General features: G+C 39.2%; 1 protein-coding gene across 10 annotated transcripts in view; it reads right to left on the bottom strand.

The window, feature by feature from the left end:
* The window catches only part of Camk2d (calcium/calmodulin dependent protein kinase II delta), a 246,572-nt gene that overhangs the window by 143,039 nt on the left and 88,372 nt on the right, over positions 1 to 15,161 (bottom strand). For all 10 annotated transcript variants that reach the window (XM_055628213.1, XM_055628212.1, XM_055628207.1 and 7 more), the window contains exon 3: positions 14,898 to 14,957. In XM_055628213.1, the coding sequence (XP_055484188.1) occupies positions 14,898 to 14,957 (60 nt within the window). The remainder of the gene's footprint in view (positions 1 to 14,897; positions 14,958 to 15,161) is intronic.

The following is a 15,161-nucleotide window of genomic DNA, read 5'->3' as shown; positions in this document are numbered from 1 at the left end:
AGAACAGTATTATTAAGATGGCATTGACAGAAATGCTCATGAATATTCCAGTGCAATGAGGAATGTGTCTAGGGGGAAAATGTCAAAATGAAGAGATGAGTTAGGAAAACTGTATATTAATGAGATGCTTGGATAGATGTAAGAGGGACACAGAGGAAAGGTAATTCATGAAGAAGACTGGAAAAAAGAAGTTACAGACAAAGACAAAAGCTTGAAAACCCAAGTATTTTTCAAAAGCCCTAGGAGGTGAGTCATCTTTCAAATCTAGAGGGAATGAGGAAGAATAGAAGCAAGAAGTCTCCAGTGGACTTGGTAACCAGGAGATGATGGTGTCACTCAGACCCCTTTCAGTCAGCACCAGGGGGGCCCTGAGCTGAGCACAAAAGTTGGAGACAGGAAAGGCCTTGATATAATATTGAACCAGATAGCCCTCTTCATAAGCTAGTCAGCAACCTTATGAATGTAGAGAGGATTATTACCTGGTAGTGATCACAAACATAGTTTTTGATCTGGGGAGGACATTATTGCGTCTTCCCTTCCTGTCCTTAGAGATTGTCAAGTCGGTAGAAAACATAGCACAGCTGACCAACCCTCTCTCCTTCATATACCTAATGTAGGCTTTGCCTTCACATGCTCCCATGAATTGTCCTAGCTTCCCGCACAGGAAATAAGCTCCTGACAGGACTGGTACCACATTTTAGTACTTTATGCAAATGAAAAGTAAAGCTGTTGCACCAATGATACAGATGATGAGGAAGTAAACAACAGAAGGTTGGTCAGGTCGAAATGTGAACTTCGGAATCAAACAAACGTATTTGAATCTTGGTTCCACCCTCTGTATACTGAGCAAGCTCGGCCAAATTTAAGTAACATCTTAGAGACTCATAGAGTCCTGATTTATAAGGGATGTAATCAGTTACCAATAGTGAACTGAGTAAAAAGAAAAAAATAATGGAGACCTAAAAAGTAGTTGGAGAAATTAGTTAGATAATTATATTTAATGTTCAGAATCAGTATGTTTTTATTATTATCTAAAAATATACCTGTCTTTCTTAAAGCTTTTCTCTTCTAAGCAGAATAAAGGACTGGAAGTTTGGTATTCTGTGGAATTATAAAAAAATACTATCAAAACCTCTAGTAATTAGAATAATGCTTCAAGATAGAATTGATAACGTTGCTGTTGGCCATTTAATGAAGGGGTGGGGGATCCCTACGCTGTACAACTCAAGGGAGAAAAGTTAAGCAACCAAAGTACCATGAAAATCCAGAAAAATAGAAAACATTACTGGAAGATCGATACACTGTGTTTCTTCAGTTTATATTCATCCCAATTACTAGTAAAAAAAAAAAAAAAAAAAAAAAAAAAAGGTGACATTTCAACAGGAAGAAATGAATCTATCTTGGAGGAGGTGAAACAAACAAGGCAGAAAGGTCCAGTAAGGGCAGAGAACAAAAGAATAGGGTCAGAGGTAGTTGTCACAGATCCAGGTCATCCACAGAGTTGTTTGTGAAGTCGTGCATGGATGCCCAGGAGCCTGGCCTGCCAGCGTTCAGGATAAATGGCCTGAAGCCTCAGAAGTCCGCCTCCAGCATGAGCTGGGACAGCAGTATCAATCACTAGCAGTAGGAGAGGGTCTCGAGTGCCTACAGCCTGCGAGGCCAGGGAACTCTGCAGCACTGCCTACACAAAGCATGCACTGTTCCCTTCCTGGCAGCTCACTGTTCCCATCGATGCCTCAGCCAGTGAATGCATGTCAGTCAGTCTCTCCTGCTTTGCAGTGACACCATCAGCCTTTCCTTCCACTGACCGTCTTGATAACCTGCTGGATCTGGCGCTGTGCATAGATGTGATTTGCTTATTTCATTTGGGGAATTTCTATACCTGGTAAGGATGGGCATGTGTGCCTCTCTGTCTGTGTCTCTGTCTCTGTCTTTGTGTGTGTGTGTATCTCCCCCCCGCCCCGCAATCATACTAAACATCTGATTAAACTGCAATGAGATTTTAAACTGATTAAAGTCAGCTTCACACACGTGCACACACACACACACACAAAGGCTCAAAGAATAATAGAAATTGGCTCATAAGAAATTTGCAGATGAAGATGAGTACGTCTTCTTTGTAATCTCTTAGAGCTTTTAATCTCATTCTGGGTTATATCTACCGCTGTCAGATGGGTTTCTGTTACATAAAAAGACTGGCTCTCAATGGGGACTATTCTAGATCAGTTCCATGAGAAGAGCAACTGGAGAACTCAACATATTTGGGGAAAGGTGGAAAAGATCCAAAAAGAAAAAAAGTCATCATTAACACAATAAAAAGAAACAGGAAAATAAATAAATAAGTAGACAAGTATCTTCTGCATTTCTTGGCTGAGATGGAAGTGAATATTTCAAGGGACTCAAAGCTGGCCTTATACCAGAAAATGTCCAGAGTCAAAGTTATATCATCTCTAGTGATAACATATATACATATATGTTCAACAATCATCTGAAACAAAAAGCCAAATTATAAAAAAACAAGAACAGAGGGCTGGGCATGGCATGTGCATTTTTCATTTAATCCCTACACTTGGGAGGCAGATGTAAGTGACTTCGGTGAGCTGGAGATCAGTCTGTTCAACAGAGCAAGTTGCAAGTTCTAGGCCAGTTAGGACCATAAAATGAGAAGTGAGACCCTGTCAAGAAAGAAAGAAAAGAAAGAAAGAAAGAAAGAAAGAAAGAAAGAAGGAAGGAAGGAAGGAAGGAAGGAAGGAAAGAAAAGAGAGAGAGAGAGAAAAAAAAGACCCAACTACAACAAAAACAAGAGTAAGGCTGAGCCTGGAGTGATTTAGTTTAGGGATGAAATAAAACCCCAAAGTTACAGGTGACCCAAGTGTGGAAGTTGAGGAGTGAGTCATACAGAGATGGGGAACAGACATCTACATTCATCCTGGGACAAAAAAAAAAAAAAAAAAAAATCTAGTGTACAGCTGAGAGCACAGGTAGGTGCAAACCAACTGGAAGACTCAAATAAAACTGAACAACAGAGGAAAAGCTTTTCATGTCACATTAGACCTAGAGTCTGGAGCAGAATGAATGAGCGAACTGGACCCAGCTTCTAGATAGGGAGAAATTCAAATTATAAAATCAGAGAGGCTATCCCCGTAGTCGCCAGTTTAACATCTCAGAACATGTGAAGCGGCCAGGAGATGCAAAGCTGTTTCCAGAGTCAAGAGAGAGTCAAGAGAATTCAGCTCATTGCCCAGATCCAAGGAACCCACACAGAGAGGTCTTCTGGACTCTTTAAGCACAGATTAGCCAAACCCAGCCCACGGTCTATGTCTGTAGAGCCCGCAGCCGGGCAATGGCCTCACATTTTTAATTGCGTGAAATAAACAAAACAATAATATTTCTAAAGGTTTATTTATTTTCATAAACGTGTGTGTAAGGCTTCAGAAGTTTATATGTTCCACATGCATGTGAATGGGAGTGCCCAAGAAGCCAGAAGAGGCTGTCAGATGTCCTGCAGCTGGAGTTACAGGCCAGTGTGTCAGCTGGTTGTTGTGACCTGACCACAGGGTCTCTGCAAAGAATAGTGAGTGCTCTTCACTGCTGAGCCATCTCTTCAATATCTACAGAATAATGGTTTAGGGCGTATACAAATGAAATTCAGCTTTCAGTGTCCATCTGCTAGAACACCGTTGTTCATGGCTTCCTTTATGAAATGGTATGACTGCTCTTGAGCAATGATAGCCAAGCAAAGGAAACTGAAAAGAAATGCCAGCTGCCGAAGCTTTCGGTGTTTACTACGAGTGCTTCCTGGGAAAACTCAGCAAGCCTCACTTCACAGAGGACCCCCAACGTTCTTTAAAGGAATCCCATGCACCAGGAGAAGCCGGTGATGGCAGCAGTGAGGGACAACCAAGCCTCTTTGGTTAGTGACTGGCTTTGCAATTTCATCGGAGAGTAGCTTTTGCTTTAAGTAACATGAAACTCTATTAAGTACTAAATCTTTAAGAAATGTTCATCCAAGCATGGCAACACGGTCTATAATCCCAACAATCTGGAGGCTGAGTTCAAGAACAGTCTGGAACGGTTGGGGGGGAGGGAAACATCAGTCCATAACTTTAACTTACGGTTATGCTTTCTGAGATTATCAGTTAATCACTACCCCGGAGAATAAGGAAGCAGCTAACAAGCGTTAGCTGTCCATCAGATAAAACAAGAGGACTTAAGTTCTCTACGGAGTGTGGGAAACAGCAAAAAGCCCCAAAAGGATCTGGACAAGAAAGCCAGTGCCTCAGAATGTGAAAGTCAGTGATGAGGAGCTGTTTATGAAGGACAGGTAAAAGGAGGTATGCGCTCCAAGCCCTAACACACACGGCGCATGCGCACACCCACCCACACGCCAAGCAGACAGAGCCCAAACCTTTCCTCTCAGAGCGCAATCTAGCATTAGCTGGGCCTTAGGCCACTGGCATTCATTTTAGCCAGAAGAAAACCAGAAGGCTTTATTGTGATTTTCGAAAACAGTCAAGTCATACATCAAAGTCTGAGTGACTTTTAACATTGTATTAACAGAACTTTTGTTACCTTTCTGATTTTCTAAATTTGAGCTTAACCAAAATCAATATGCCTGTGAGGTAACTCTCCACCAGGGGCTGTTTCAGATGACAGTCTATGGGCAAATTCCTTCCTCCTGGGGTTTACATGCGACTAGGAGGAAAACTATATAGCACCATGGTAAGTACAACAGAGAGAAAGAACAGAAGCACGGAATTTCTGTAGGATGCTCTCTATGCTGAGAGGCCAGCTGCCACTTCACGTCGAGCTAGCAGGGGCACCCTTCACTCTCCACCATCAAGGTCGGTGGAGCACAAGCCTGCAGGGCACGGTTGCCGGCAGCGGCAGCGGCATGCACAGCAAGGGCGGGGAACTGCCTTGCCGAGGAACTCAGGTATAGTTAAGGAAACACAAGTTGTCCGGAGTGACTGGAGCAGAGAAGGAAAAAGAGAAGACGCAAAACCACGACAGTAAAGGGAAAGGACAGCCATTCACTGGACTGGCCTCCCTGGCCCTCAAAGACTCTGGCTGTCCCGAGTGCTGTGGAAAACCACAGGTAAGTTTCTGAGCAAAGGGGGACAGTGGCTAGACTTTCGGCAGCCAAGGCCATCTTTTATAATTAAAGTGGACATTGTCACATCACTCTAAAAATCTAAAGTCTCTCCAAAGGAAAAACAAATAGCTGCATTCAAACACCCAGCCTATTTGCTGTCTCAAAAAAACCAATGTTTTCTGTTTCATGTTAAAAAAAAAAAAAAAAAAAAAATCACAAGAAAGGCTTGCCTCATCCTTTTGTTTTCCTTCGTTTTCAGTGGTATCTGCCCTGCTCACTTACACCACAGTGGCGTGCCGCTGAGATTAATCAAGAAGTCGTGTCAACATTAGGCAGAAGTTTGAATTGTTTCACTCCATTTGAATAAATGTCTGTGATGGCTGAAAGCAGGCTCTATATGGTTGTGGAATAACACTTTTTTTTTTTTTTTTTTTTTTTCCCAAAAATGGTGTGTCAGTTTCAGGCATCACTCCTTTGTTTCTGCTTCTACTGTACCTTCTATGTTTCAGTTTAAACAAGTGCATGCAAATTATCGTCTTCACTTATATGTGTGCTTTACTGAAGGAGATCTACTGACCGATTCTTCATACATGTAAGAAGATGTGTGGCCAATATGTCATACATTATTGATGGCAATAAGCCAGTCAGTAAGACTGGCTTTTTCTTGCTTTGCTCTTACTGCTGCAGTCCTTTTGAAATCCAGGACCTAGTAACTAATGATTGTGATATACTGCCCTTTGCAGAGAGGATGCCCCCAGCATTCCCCCAAAATGCCAGCAGGGTACTCCTAGCTGGGATACTAAAAACTACTTCCACAAATTGCCAAATTTTTCCAGTAGAGGAAGAAAGTGGAGGGGCCAAAGCCCTTGAGACTGAAAAGCAAACTTATTTATCTAAAATGAAAAAAAAAAAAAAGCTGTTTAATAGGTACAGTTTGATTTAAGCATAACTAGACTGAAGATAATCTAAAAAAAAGTACTGTTATTGCTCTTTATACAGCGTTTTGCTAAATAAAGTCATCTTCTCATCTGTCTATGGTCCTTATTATAACCTAATTATACTATAATGGTGGTGGGCTTACTCACACATACTCTATGAAATGGGCTCAGGAAATATATATTCAGACTCTCTAGATTTCTATGCACTTTTTTTTTCTCATCGAAGTGAAACGCAAATATGCACACAAACAAATTTAAACAACTGAACCAAGATGAGCCACACAATTAGCAAAGCTGTGGAAGAGCACATAGAATATACAAAGCCACAACTGGAAGGTACTGTTTCTGCAATCATTATCTATACTGAGAATCTGACTTGACTCTAATGAGTAACTTTCAGTTTTGGCCCAGAAGGGACAATCACAGCTGTTGCCACCCACTTCCATTCTGAAGAGGAAAGTACAGATTCTGACAAGAGGTCACAGATCAAAAGTTTGAGCAGTATTTAAGGTGTATGTGTGTTTTCTATGGTCCACTAAGAAGGGTATTTTTCCCGTCCTTAATAATAAAATTCAAGAATTTTCTCCACTCATCTAGCTTGCTGCTGTCTCACAGCTTTGTTTCTCTCCTTTGTTCTCTATGACCAGATGAAGGGACCAGCATCACCTCAATTAGAAACCTCAGGGAAAAGCTCTCTTCCCATTTGCCACCATTTGACCACTGCCCAGACCCTCCTGAAGTTACACCTGCCAGGCTATGGTGCAGGACCCACCTTGTCCCCACATTTAGAATAAACTCCAAAGGTTTTTCAAGTCCTCTGTCTACACCGGTTTCTCCTGATTACAAACCCTTTTGCCTTTTACTGCCAGTGCATTCTTCTGAGAAATCGATATTCTTTAAATCTATAGTAAATTCCCTGGTTCCTACAGATTAAAGATCAAGTCCCTTCCCTTGGGAGGTAGCAATTCCCCACTGTTACTTCTAATCAGTCTCCACGGCCAACAGTACGATCATTCCGGTTCTCTGTCTTCGGGAATGATAAGAACTTTTATAGCTCCTAACTTTAATACTCTTAGCCAATGTTTTTGTGCTTCAGCGGCACCTAATTAACAGCTTCATTATACAGTGTAACTATAGAGTATTATAGATGCATAAGTAACTATTGGCTCTCTGCTTGGGAGCAAGGAATATGCCTTGGTCATCTTCCTGGTCTTGAGTACTTTAGCTGTAAGAGCTGGAGATTTAGCTAACTACTGGACTCAGTCAAATCTACTCTATGCACTGGAAACTGCTGACAACTTCTAAAACTATTGATACACTTTCACTCATTCACCTTTTACTACATTTGCATTACTCACACAAATACAATTTTCTCAAACTCCAAAATTAAATATGAATATAAAACTCATCCAATGATATCTAATAAGTTATAAATAAAATAACACGTGGGGCTAATCGTATTTTTTAAAAGCATTTAAAAAACGTCTTCAGAGATAATCAAAATATAGTATTGTTTCAGCAGCACATGAAAACAGATAAGATAAAAGCTGTTGTTTTTATTAGTATCCAACACAAATGCATGTAAAATAGGCAAAAACACTGATGCTTCAAAGATAATAATTATGCACGTGCTTACAAAAATGTAAGATTCTTCTTAGATAATTACAAAAAAAAAAACCAAACAAAAAAAAAAAAAAAACAACAACAAAAGACCTGTTTATTTTCTCAGAAAAATAGATGAAAGACAAACATTTCAAAATAATATGCTCACAAAACTTCAATCTTCTTTGGTTTTCAGGCTATAGAAAATTACTTACGTTTTAAAAATACGTGGTAGATAAACTCATTTCTAAGAACCTAAATTTGAAAAATGAATTATTTTCATAAGCTCTCAAATGTCATTAGTATAAGCAAACTCGTACCAAATAATTTTTCTGTCTATTCACGGTAATAGACAGAAAATAGTAATTTAAACTACTACTTAAGAGAAACACATGAAAGAATATTTCAAGAGAAGAACTGGTCATTCATCTGAATGTCCTGTTTCCTTCAATGTAGGCCGCTGGTCTTTAAGCTAAACTCTAAATGTAATGTTATATGAAATAATGAGACTCATAAGTGCATAGTAAGTGAATTCAACCTGAATATGATTTTGTTACACCATGCACTATGAATGCATTATATAGAGCTACTTTTCCAAATGCAGTAACTTCTCTACAATACTAAATGACAGTTATCAAAGTGTCCAAAGACAAATGCTATAATCACCTGTTAAGGTACATTTTCAGGAATTATCTCAACATTCTCACATTGGCTAGGCATAATGGCACACATCAGTACTTAGGATATGGGTGGTCCAGGCCAATCTGAGCTTTGCAAACGGTTCTAGGAAGGCCGGGCACACAGCGAGACTTTGTAAAGAGATTTTAAAAAACTGAAAACACCTTTAAATTGGTAAATCAGTATTCTTCTGGGTACTTCAAGTAAATTTACTTTAAAGATGTTTATCTGCTTGCATGATGCATGACACCACTGGTCATCACTTAGTATTCAACAACACATGGCAACTTGATCCTGACTTCTCCTCCAGAGTGTAGAAAAGCAGTGTTTTATAATTAATTTTGTAAGTATTGTACAGTGTCACATTGGTTGTGACTGTGTGATGTTTCCTTAGACTTCACGTCTTTCTGATAAATACTTGGTTCATTTTTCCTAAAGAAAATAAAAGCCTATCTAAAGCAACATGTAAAATGTAGAATTTATTGCAAGTCAGGAGTGGTCACCTAAATGACAGGGCAAGTTTGTCACCAAAATACCAATGTGTGTCACTGATTCCATAGAATCCATCCAAATCATTAGTGTTTAAATAATCTAACACTAATGTTTCCCTCTGGCAAATGGGTCTAAAAATAAAGACTCAAGTCAGGAATTTCCCTAGGTAAGGGGTCTAAGTAATCTTCATAAGGTCTTAGCATTCTTTTCTGTACATCTTAAAGGACAGGGTAACTAACCCAGGCTGCGACAGAAGGTAGCATAGAAAAACTGAGCTGTGATGTCAGAGTACAGATGTGGATTCCATTCTGCCACCCGTGACATGGTTAAACTGAGCAAGCTCTGAGAGCTTTTGTTCCTATTCTTTGTCCATAAAATTAGAAAAAAATAATCGCATGTGTTTGCTGCAAAAATCAAAAGGCTGAACACATAGAAAGATTCCCTTAGACCAGTTCCTGGTAACACAACTTTACTATTGTGAGACAAAGTTCATTGGAATTCCAACTCAACATTTTCAAATCTTAATGCTACAGTTTGTGATGGGTAAGCATCTATTAGCTGTCAATAATACAGAAAAGGTTGGCAGGGCAGGGGAACAATAATATCAATATGAATAAATAGTACTACCAGCTCCAAGGCTCCTGTCAAAACTTCTGGCTACGAGAGCTCTTCTACTTGAGTGGGAAAGGATGTGGAGATTGAATCTCACACAATTCAAAGCTGGATCACACAAATGTGAGTGTGTGTGTGTGTCTGTGTGTAGGGGGGCAGTAAGCAAGAAATGCAGCACCTGGGGAGAGCATGTAGGACGCCCTGGAGAAAACACTGCTGCTGGGCATGGTGGCACATCCCTGTCAGGGCAGCAAGCGGTAGGACTGCCAGTCTAGGCCAGTCTTGGCTACCGGGCCAGACTATCCCAAAGAACACCACCAACCCAACGCAACCGAAATGGGTTCTAAATGGAAACCACTTGGAATTGTTTTCCTTTTAAAAACCTCAGTTTAACATAGAACTCTCACTCAGGCCAAGTGACTACCAAAGGTTTCTGGCTCTTTGTGAGGGGATTCTAGCTTGACTGGTATGATAAACACAGCAAGACAGAAACATGCAAGACAGTAGAACAAAGAGAAATGGCTCAGTCAGTACTGCGCGTTGAGAGAAGCTACTGTCCACAAAGTCTAAACCACACTGTTGCTTTGTAATAGAGAAATTTTTTTTCTATAACTTCACAAATAAAGTGCTTCTTTTTTGTGGGGTGTGTCTTGTTATGTAGCCTAGGCTGGCCTCAAATACAGAACTATCTTTGTGTGTGGGGTTACAGCTATGTGCTGCCATGCCTAGCTAAATCCAACTATTTCTAAAGTAACTCAGTGAAGCTAGCTTTTTACAAAAAAAGAAAAGAAATCTTTATCTACAAAGAAACAAGTAACATCATATTCAGATTAACAGATTACCAATTTAAAAGATTTTAGAGTATCACTGAATATGTAATTTTTATACTCAGATTATCTCTGTACTAAATTGGCTACATAAAAATGGTGAATTTCACTTTCAATCAAGAATTTTAAAAGGTATAACGCTGATGAAACACTATGAAAAAGGAAGGGCAGGAGAAAGGAAGGAAAGAAGAAAGGATGAAGGAACGAATGAAGAAGCAGGAAGGGAAGGGGAGGAGGAGGGAGAGAGAAAGGGAGGGATATAGATAAGGAGAAGTGAGGGGGCAGTCAGAGAAAGAATGCAGATTTAAAAAAACTACAGAAAACATTTCTTTGTGAGGGTGGAAAAGTCTCTTCTTGTTGTTTTTCACATTAGTTGGAAAAAAGATAATCAATTATTCAGACCATAATATATTATAGGAAACAATTTAGCCTTCACACCAGATAATCAAGACAAAATGGTGAGATTTAATTAAATAAAAGTTAAGCATAAAACAAGAGCACTTTGCTTTTTATACTATGTGACCTTTTCCCTGGCAGAAAGTTGCTAGAGAAAGTAGCTCAGCAGTAAAAATCATTACCTCTGTGTAAATAAAACCTTGTGAATATTAGAATAATCAATAATAAAGGAAGAAGTTATTTTTTTAAAAAAAAAAAAACCTGTGAAGTGTTACATTTTTGAGCTGCCAAATAGAGCCACTGGAGTTTTATCATTTTTATTGGTTTCCTTAGAGATCAATCAGGGTTTCCTCAACTCTGCTTGCCTTCTCTGTGTTACTTTCTTTCAAAGGGTACTGAGCTAGAAACTCCACAGTGCTGGTGATTGATTCATTTGTTGAGTAATGGCAGCGGTATATTGGCTTGTCAGTCAGGGTGTCTCCCTACACTGGGTTCCCTGCTGGAAGACACGTGCTGGCACCACAGAATGGAAAAATGGAATTTAAAACTTGGATGAAGTGATCTAAAACAGCAAAAAGAAAAAAAAATCATTGGTAATACTGTCCTGTGGGAATTTGGGGACTGTTAGGTTGCAAAGACCAGGAAGGTCAACACCTGTCAGCAAGTGGAACTTCACATGCTGTTGTTACACACCTCAAATAACAAAGCCGTGCAGGCATAACATCCTTCCAAAACAGCTCTATATTAACATGCTTCCCCCCAGCCCCAGTTTTTTTTTTACCTATTTTACATTATTTTATTGAGAAGATGTGTCAGGTGTAACAGGATGGCACCAAACTCACCATGGAGGTAAAGATAGACTTGAACTCGCTATCCTCCTGCCTCAATCTTCCAAGCACTGGCTAGGTGTGCTCTGCCATGCATGCCTAGTGGTTGAACTTTATCACTTACTGCCTATCCAATATGATCAGAGGATCTGCTGTGAACCAAACAACCTCAGTTTTGCTGTTGTTTCCAAAAGGAACAAAAGCACCTACGTCTATCAAGTTAGCATGTCTAAACATCAATACCTCTTTTAAAGGAAATTAAAATTTTAGGGCCATCAAGAATTCATAGTCATTGAAGAATTATGATTCTGGACATGTCAGAGATTCACACAGTATTTCCTCAATTATATTAAACCAAAAAAAATTGAGTTTATACTACACAATCTGTGACCTGTTATTGGAACGCTAGAACTGTGACACGCCAAGCACTACTGTCTCTGACTCTAAGCCATGCAGTTGACTATAATCTGCTTTGCACACAGAAGACAGACCAGAACATTAAAGTCCTCCTCCTGGCCTCCCATTGCACAGGACAGCCAAGCTCCCCTATCTACAGCCCAATGGGACTAGATTCCCACCTGCTTGCTCAGTCATCCTCCTCTCTGGATGCTGCCTTCAGTCTTCCTGGCAAGGGAAGTTCCCTCCTCTCTTCCTGGGTATGCTCATGAACCATCCACATTTATTTATATGCTCGTTTAAACATGACCTCCACGGTCACATTTTATGAGACAAGCCATTTTAACGTAGCAACAAACACAGATCCCTCGATGAAACCCTTAGACACTCTCCTGTTCAAATAGGCCCCGCCTTGGACCCTCCTCATGACCTTCTTCGGATAGTCTGTGGCTAAGATGATGTCAGGATCCTGCACGATGAAATATGATTGGCAATGCAGCTCACTTCTTTCCCGTAGTGCAGTAGTTGTGGGTAAACCAACTAGCACCTGACTCTGTTTTGTTTTTTATTGTTGATGTAGTTGTTTTGTTTTACTAGGAGCCGCTCAGTCTCCACATACACAATTCCCCTACATCAGTTACGAGCATAGAAGAAATCTTTATTATCAGGAGGTTCGCTTGTTTACATACTCAGATGCAGGGTTGGGAAAAAGTGACATTATCTCTCATGACTACTGCCTCCCCACCTCTGCGATAGGAGACAGGAGTCCAGGAGACTGTTAGCCCAGAGCTCTACTCTCAAGACACTATGCTGAGTCAGGTAATGGGTAAAGTGGTGGGAAAATACAAGCAGGAGAATACTGGCAGTTAGCCAGGATGAGATTCATTATAGAAAGTCAGAAACATATAATACAAATATTACAAACTCTTTTCTCCACTTTCTAATTTAAACATCATTATATTTTTTCCAAAATTATTCCTAAGTATACATGTTACTTTTGCAGTCAGAAAAAGAAAAAAAAATGCTTTAAAAAGCACTGAAGAAAAATTGTTTAACAAATTGTCATTTTGGGTGTTTTTTTTTTCTTTTTAGGAAAAAAACAACAACAACAACAATAAGGCAAAACACTTTTATTTGCCTTAAGTTCTCAAGATTTGACTCTTTGGTGACCCATGTCTTTAATCCTAAAACTGCAAGGTAATAGAAGATAAGTTACAGGCCAGCCTGGTCTACATAACAAATTTCAGACTATGGAGTGATACCTTGTCAAAAAAGAAAAAAAAAAAAAAAAAAAAGAGGAAAAGAAGTGAAAAAATTTTTTTCACAGGGGAAAAACTTTCAAAAATAGTGTCTGTGTTTTTGAAGTTTTAAAATAGAAGAGATTTTAAAATGATGAAATAAACAAAGCAGTAAAAAAGAGCAAGTAATTAAACAGAGGTTAAGATTGTCCTAAGACATTAGCAGCTGCAGGGCAATCCAGGCCCCTCCAGGGCACTCTAGGGCAGCAATAAATGCCAGCTCTGCTCCCTAGCACTGCCCTGCTACTCTCTTTAGGTAGTTCAGGTGCTCTTGCATATTCATTCATTCATTCATTCATTCATTCATTCATTCATTCATTCATTCATTGCTGTTGTTTTAAGACAAGGTCTCACTTGCTGCTGGCCTGGAACTCAAGAGAAATACGCTAGCTGGGATTAAAGGCCTGTGCCACCATGGTGCCTCTTTCATGTTTAAAGCATCCCTTGTTTGTTGGCTGCTGCTTACTTGCCTCTGACAGCTCCTGGTGCTCTTTCTAAATCACTGTTCTTCACATAAGTAAAAACAATAGAGTCAGATTAGGTAATTTAGGGACTCAGCAATTAAAACAGTTAAGAAAAAGCAAAAACTCCTATTTCCTCCAATGAGAAAACAAGTGTTAGTGGAATTCAATGGGCAATGTTCCACCTTGGGGAACATTAGCTGTTCTATCTCTGTCTGTCTGTGTATCTGTCTCTCTTTCCTCCTCCTCTCTCCCTCCCTCTCTTCTCTCTATCCTGTATCCCTGTCTTCTTCCTCTCTCTCTCTCTCTCTCTCCTCCTTTCCCTTCCCTCCCTCTATTCTCTTCTCTCCTCTGCCTCTCTCCCTCCTTCCGCACTCTCTGCTTATGACAATCTGCTAGGTCCAGCAGGTTACATGACTAGCTACTTCTCATTTTTTTCTTTTTTTGTCTTTACTCAAATTCATCATTTAGGAGGATGTAATCCTGGCCAACTGTCTGCACTGGAATCCCTCAAGGGGACAGGGTAAGAAGTAATGGCATAGTTGTTCTCATCATCTTTTACCGCCAGCAGCTGAACAATTCTTAATTACGCAAACCGTGATTCCAAATATTACCAAATATTGGTTGTATTGTTTTTCACTTTTTTCCAAATTTTTAACTGGACAGTTTCACATAAGTATACATATATATATATTTTTTACACTGTCTATATAAAGTTTCTACTTCTTCAAAAACTATGGCTACAAATTTTAAAAAAGTATGCCTATTTTGTTTTTACTTTTACAACCTCTCTCCTAGCTCAGTAAAAGGTTATCATTTTTATTTCAGAGGTGTCCAGAGGGAAACTGTTAACTAATATAAGACTTAAGAACATGTAGTTAAAATAAGGTGAATAAATATAATCAGAAGTTACCTAATTTTAATTTCTAAATTATATTCAGTATGCTCAATGGCTAATGCGCAATCCATCTTCAATACTGAAGGAAACATGCAATATTTATTTCATTATATTCATTCCCATAGGAGAAGGCTAAGCTAATAAATTGAAGCATTTCTAAAATTTTCAATCTCGCTTCACAAATTGTATCAAAAAAGGATGACTTAATAAAAACAATATATATGAAAATGTATGGCTAAAATGTAACCATGATCAAGAGATTAGAGTCCATTTGTCTGCAATTGTAAATATTCTAGTTACTGAAGTTAACATTTTTACTGTCATTTCATACAGCACGTAACTTATATCGTTTAAATATGTTGAAAATATTTCCTTACCAATATTGGGGTGCTTCAAGAGACGGCAGATTCTAGCTTCCCTTTCCAGTTTCTGGTGATCTGTTTTAAAAAATAATAACAATAAATTACAAAAAATAACCAAAAAATAGTAAGTCATAGTAGGCAGCATACAGACAGCATAAAGCATTTACTCTTATTTACCCTTTGATTTCTTTGAAAAACACTGATCATTTGAAGTTTTATATAGGTGAATGCCACCTAATGCATCAATCTACCCTTCTGCAGTTTGTAGCTTGGTGTTTG

Source organism: Psammomys obesus, unplaced genomic scaffold, assembly GCF_907164565.1.
Source record: "Psammomys obesus unplaced genomic scaffold, mPsaObe1.curated_primary_1811, whole genome shotgun sequence".
NCBI classification, from domain to species: domain Eukaryota; kingdom Metazoa; phylum Chordata; class Mammalia; order Rodentia; family Muridae; genus Psammomys; species Psammomys obesus.
Note: the sequence above shows the minus strand (reverse complement) of the source record. Positions and strands in the feature narration are given on the sequence as shown.